Raw genomic sequence first — 6000 nt, 5'->3', positions numbered from 1 at the left:
CTTCTATTATCAAATTTGCTTTGTTCTTTTGGTATTATTTGTTGAAGAGTAGTGTAAGGAGCACCAATGCACAGCTGGGAGCTAGCTGAACATATCTGGCGAGCCAATGACAAGAGGCATTTATGCGTAACTACCAATTACTATTACATCCATGCAAGTTTAACTTTACTTTCCCTTTAAGTGCCCATCACATGAAAAAAAATGTTATTGCTAAGCTGTTAAAGCAATTACAACAACTTTAGAAATATGTTTAAAACAATGTAATGTTTGTTATTGTACTATTATTATAAAAAAGCAGTCTTTCTGCATAGAATGGGAGATGGCTTGGAAACCTTGCAGGCCAAATGTGGAGCCTCAGGGACGTAAACAGTTTTTTCACCTACACCTCAGCGAAGCATGCGGAATTCATAAAGGCCATATTGTCCTAGCTGTGAAATATCTCATCTCTCTGTCGTGCCTCGCTACCAAGCTGATGCCATTGTGTTGTTTTTATTTTTCATTTTTCTTTTACTTTTTTGAAAAACATTTTTGCACATAAAGGGGGCAGTTTTATAGATGGGTTTTTTTGTTTACCCATTATAATTATTTTTTTCTGTGAGGTTTTAAAGACATGTTTATGTTTATGAGGTGAGAAGTGAACGGCTCTCAGATCGAATTGTGATTATAATGAAGCTGAACTTGCAATTCACAGCTGTGGCGAGGGTTGGGTAAAATCTCTTTCAATTCCACAATTCTTTTTTTTTCTTTCAAATAATTTTATATTAATAATTGAAATTGCCAACACTGGCATAGGCAATATCGTTATAGTGAAGATACTCAGATGCCCACGAGTAGGGATGGGCTAATGTGCTTAAAGTGTAATTTGTTTGGTAGAACGAATTGTACTGCGGATATTTGTTTGGACAATCGAATGTTGATAAGAATGAAAATCCATTAAAATTCGGTAATCAAATGTGACTTTCGTTTTCAAATGTTCATAATGAAATTGAATATCCACATTCCAAATTTCAAATGTAACATTCGATGTAACAAATACTATTCAGAAGTTCAGTAGTTCATGTGGTAGGGAATTTAGTGAATTGATACAAATATATAAATTTGAATGTTTCTATTTCGAATATTGCATAATTCAAATATTACATTTAAAGAGAGCGTTAGACATACTATTACATGAAACGAATGTTAGAATGTTGTGCAAACATTCAAAACGAACAAACTAATGTGTTAAAATTTGTTTCAATTTTCCAATGTTGCAAAACATTCACCCATCCCTATCCATTAAATAATACAGAAATAACTGTTTTTACGCTCTGAAACTTGCATAAACATAAATTATACCTACAATATAACCATAGTATAGAGACAAATTAATATAATGATATTCTATAAATTTAGTAAATGCTAACTTTGTATTAAAGGACCATAATACCGAAATGTTGAAACACTTGAAAGTGATGCAGCATAGCTGTAAAAAGCTGACTAGAAAATATCACCTGAACATCTCTATGTAAAAAAGAAAGATATTTTGCCTCAAAAATTCCTCGGTAGCCACATCCCATTGTAAAGGACTTCTAAGCAGCAAATCCCCACTGAGAAGAGAAAGTTAGTCAGCAAAAAAATAATTATAAAAAAATATTGTTATGCACCAGATTTGTGCCCCCCCCCCTTGTTGGGATGCCCTTGGGCAGTCACTTAGTCTGCCTCTATGGTAGCACCGGCCCTGCATAAAAATGGGAATCCCCCAGTGGTTCCAAAGGAGTTCCTATCCCCTAAAGACACAACATACATCTATACCATTCTCACAAGAGAGAGGATTACCTATATTAAAATAAGGGGGCTAATGCTCATTTAGGTAGCAAGTGATCTCCATATAAACTGCAATTATCTGTCTGCTAGCTTCCCTTTAAAGTGCAAAAGGCAACCTAGCACTCCAAAATAAGCACTGCAATGGGGGAAGAAACCTGTCTTTTAAAAATGTCCCCTCTTTCAAAGGAGGGGTCAAATGCCCAGGTGTAGGCTGACCATATTGCCGCTTTAAAAAGGGACACATATGAAAAATACATATGTCAGGGCTGTTTCCAGGGCTGTTTAAAGAAATGGTTTTGTATAAGAACCCTCACATATGTATTTTTCATATGTGTTCCTTCTTAAAGCGGCAATATGGTCAGCCTACCCAGGTGGCCATTGAAAACATCAATTTTAAAATCTTATGCTCAATCTAAGTTAAAGAATTTTCATGTTTGATTTCCATGTGCCATTAAAGTGCTGGTAATTTATCACTCGGGAGACACAGAGCATTGCTGGTCCTAAGCAGAAATTGCTGGTCACCCAATCAATTGCTACTGCTGCTGACTGTTTCAGTTGCTGTGTCCACTTTTGTAAAGCAGCACATCTCCCAAGCTGTACTGTATCTATGTGCTTAACCACTTTGTGTGGGTGTGTGGGTGTGGGGGGAGGGGTTGCAAGATCACTAATGTTAAAACAGCATGTTCTTTCTGAATTAGAGAAAGTAATTTCTGTACTACAATGGCCCTTCAAATAATTCAAATACCTGTGGTTCTAATGGAATACAATACAAAAAATAACAACAAAAAATCCATAGTTTAAAGCTTTTGCGCTGTAAATGTTAACTGATTGGAATGGAAAGTTTTGTATGTGTTCATAAAACAGAATCCACTCTCTCTGTCTGAACTGGATACTCCCACATAGACTATATGGGCAATATCCTGAAATTGTGGCTATTTTCAGAAAACAATGACAGGCACTAAACAGCTACCTGTTTGCGTAATATTTCTTTTTTGTGCTCACTGGGTAAAAACCAATGTAGCAAGAATGTGAACACCTTAAAGGGAAGACAGATTAGCAGTGCTCTTGGCACTAGAGGTTTAAAGCACTGCATACTCATATCAGTAGGTATTAATGAACTGAGCTGTGACTGTTTACAGTAAATAGAGGGAATGCTTTTAGAAAGCAGAGCAAGCTGAGAATGAGCTGGTGCAGGCCTCACACAGCAGAGCCAGGACTGGCCAGTTTAACCCAGATCTCCATAGTTAGAGAGAAAGGTGCCCATGTATACACAAACAAGCAGCTGGCCTACCCCATGTATAAGGCTATAAAAACCAAGGAGAGGAGCCTGCATTGTTACAGAGTCACACCATGGCCACTAAAGTAGAGATAAGGGTGAACGGGCACCAGTCAGAGATGGCAGCCGCAAAGGAACACTCGCTGGCAGTCACTCGGGATTACATTTCACACCCCAGGCTATGTAAGTACTCAACAATCTGTGGATAGAATTATTTGGCAAAGGGAATTCATGACAAAAAGTTTAACCTTTGTTAAATGTCAGCATATTATCTTCAATTCCCTTATTATCTCAATGAACAGAGTAAGCAGGGCTGTCCAAACTACATTCCAGGGGCCACATATGGCCCTCCAATGTTTTTGTGTGCTACTGAGCAGAAAGAATACATTAGTAATTTGTTATAAAAAAAGCAATTCCTCATTAGATAATAAAGCGTGTATAATTGTTCTGAATAGAACTAAAATAATGTGTTGATAATCAAATTGTATTTTATTTTGTCACTTTAGCATAAATATATAAGCATAATGTAATGTCACCCCTAGTGCTCCTGCATTAAAGGGATACTAAACCCAATTTTTTTATTTCATGATTCAGATAGAGCATGAGATTTTAAGCAACTTTCTAATTTACTCCTATTATCAACTTTTCTTTGTTCTCATGATGTCTTGATTTGAAAAAGCAGTACTGTAAGCTTTAGAGCCAGACCATTTTTTGTTCAGCACATGGGTAGCACTTTCTGATTTGTGGCTAAATGTAGCAAACCAATCAGCAGCTCTACCAAGATGCTGAACTAAAAAATGGGCCGGCTCCTAATCTTTTATTACTGCTTTTTCAAATCAAGATAACATGAGAACAAAGAAAACTTGAAAATAGGAGTAAATTAGAAAGTTGCTTAAAATTGCATGCTCTATCTGAATCATGAAAGAAAAAATGAGGGGTTAGTATCCCTTTAAGTAGGGTGTTTAATTCTTATGTTATAGCATTATATATATATATATATATATATATATATATATATATATATATATATATATATATATATATATATATACATAAGAGAGGTCTTTGAGACACTGGCGAAGCAAGACTATGTGGTGACTAGCCAAAAAATTTGTGAGAGACAAAATAAACAAGTAAATAAATATCCCTGTAATTTGTTGACAGCTGGTAATGTGGCAAATTAGTTTTTAGACATATTCAAGGGTAATATGCAATGTATTATCACTAAGCAAGGGGTTATTCAGCCCATGGTTTGGGAAAAGTATAATAATAGTTGCTTCATTTGTTCATTCCACTTCTCGTAATAAATTCACTACATTGAAATATGTTTCCCCTAATTTTATTCAATAGATTTTATTCTGTGAAGTATGTAAGATTTCTACACACTTTTGTGATTCAAAAACCTACAATAAGAGATTAATTTCATATATTTCTTTGCAGAGATAGTTCTCATTTGAATTACCTGTAGTTTATTTGCTCAATATATAATGAGTGAATATAATTTCACAATACATACTAAGGGGCCTATTTATCATAGTGCGAGCGGACATGATCCGATAATGCGGATCATGTCCGCTGCACATCGATAAATGCCGACAGCATATGCTCTCAGCATTTATCATTGCACCAGCAGTTCTTGTAAACTGCTGGTGCAAAGCCGCCCCTGCCAATCAGCCGCTAGCAGGGGGTGTCAATCAACCCGATCGTATTCGATCGGGTTGATTTCTGTCGATTTCTGTCAGACGGACTGGTTATGGAGCAGCGGTCTTTAGAAGGCTCGCTGGAAACACGGTGCTTGATAAATATGCCCCTAAATGTGTTTGTTTGTTGTGTGTAGCAGAGCTGTGTAACGCAGTGAGACAAAACTGCATACAAGACACAAACATCTACTGATCACATTATATAGATTACTTTGTGGCCCTGGTATCAGTTAAGTATAGACAAAATAGTGCTCAATATTCCTCATTAAACAAGCTAAAAGTATTAACGTACTCTATACGGTTTGTGCTGAGTGCGCTGGCTCACAATGCAAAATCTGAAGGTCACTCAATGTCACCTTCTTATGACACTTGGATCATGGTGACTTAGTCAAATAGACCTCCTTTCTACAGCCATTGTGGAGACAGCAGTACTTACATAGTTAAAAAAAAACATAATAAAAATGATCCATTATGTTAGTTTTTATTTTTTTTTGTAAGATTGCACTCAACAAGGGCCCTTGTAGCATTGTCATTGGCTGATAAGCATGTACCCTTCTCTGCTAATACAGGAGCCATCTGACTGTAGGTTTGCCTTTATATTTAACCCTATAGCTGAAGTTAAATACATAGGCAAATTTTGTTAAAAACAGAGCACTCTCAAGAAAATACTATCAGTTTTTTTTTATTATTATTATTTGATGTGCCTTTAATCAGATTTATTGTGAACTGACCCCCGCTTAGGCTGCAGTGATAAATAAATGCTTAGCGCTATATTCATTGGGGAACATGTATCTTCAGTGAGAGAAAGCTCTCTAGTTTCTATATTATAATTATGGGCTTCATTTACAAAAGTGTGCATAATCTCTCTGATCTTAGTGGATTTATACCACACACAAGTATATGTGCACCCTTATGCACAGGAAGGAACACGCATCTATACCTGCATACATGAACACACATAGGTGCATGAAAATATGAACTCACAAAAGAAAGAACACACAAGGAGCAATACATTTTCATAGTCACACACACATACCCACAAATACATGTACACACATGCATGCACATATGTATACACACACACAAACTAATGTACACACATGCATGCACATATGTATACACACACACAAACTAATGTACACACATGCATGCACATATGTATACACACACACAAACTAATGTACACACATGCATGCACATATGTATACACACACACAA

The 6000-nt window shown here is 36.2% G+C and overlaps 1 protein-coding gene across 1 annotated transcript in view; it reads left to right on the top strand.

Annotated features, from left to right (window-relative positions):
* The first annotated feature begins 3115 nt into the window (after positions 1-3115).
* ATP6V1B1 (ATPase H+ transporting V1 subunit B1) overlaps positions 3116-6000 on the top strand; it is a 175570-nt gene continuing 172685 nt past the window's right edge. The window contains exon 1 of the mRNA XM_053704334.1: positions 3116-3265. Within this exon, the coding sequence (XP_053560309.1) occupies positions 3157-3265 (109 nt within the window). The 5' untranslated portion in view covers positions 3116-3156. The remainder of the gene's footprint in view (positions 3266-6000) is intronic.

Source organism: Bombina bombina, chromosome 2 (assembly GCF_027579735.1).
Source record: "Bombina bombina isolate aBomBom1 chromosome 2, aBomBom1.pri, whole genome shotgun sequence".
NCBI lineage: Eukaryota > Metazoa > Chordata > Amphibia > Anura > Bombinatoridae > Bombina > Bombina bombina.
The sequence above is the reverse complement of the archived record's forward strand: the minus strand, read 5'-3'. Positions and strand labels throughout refer to the sequence as shown.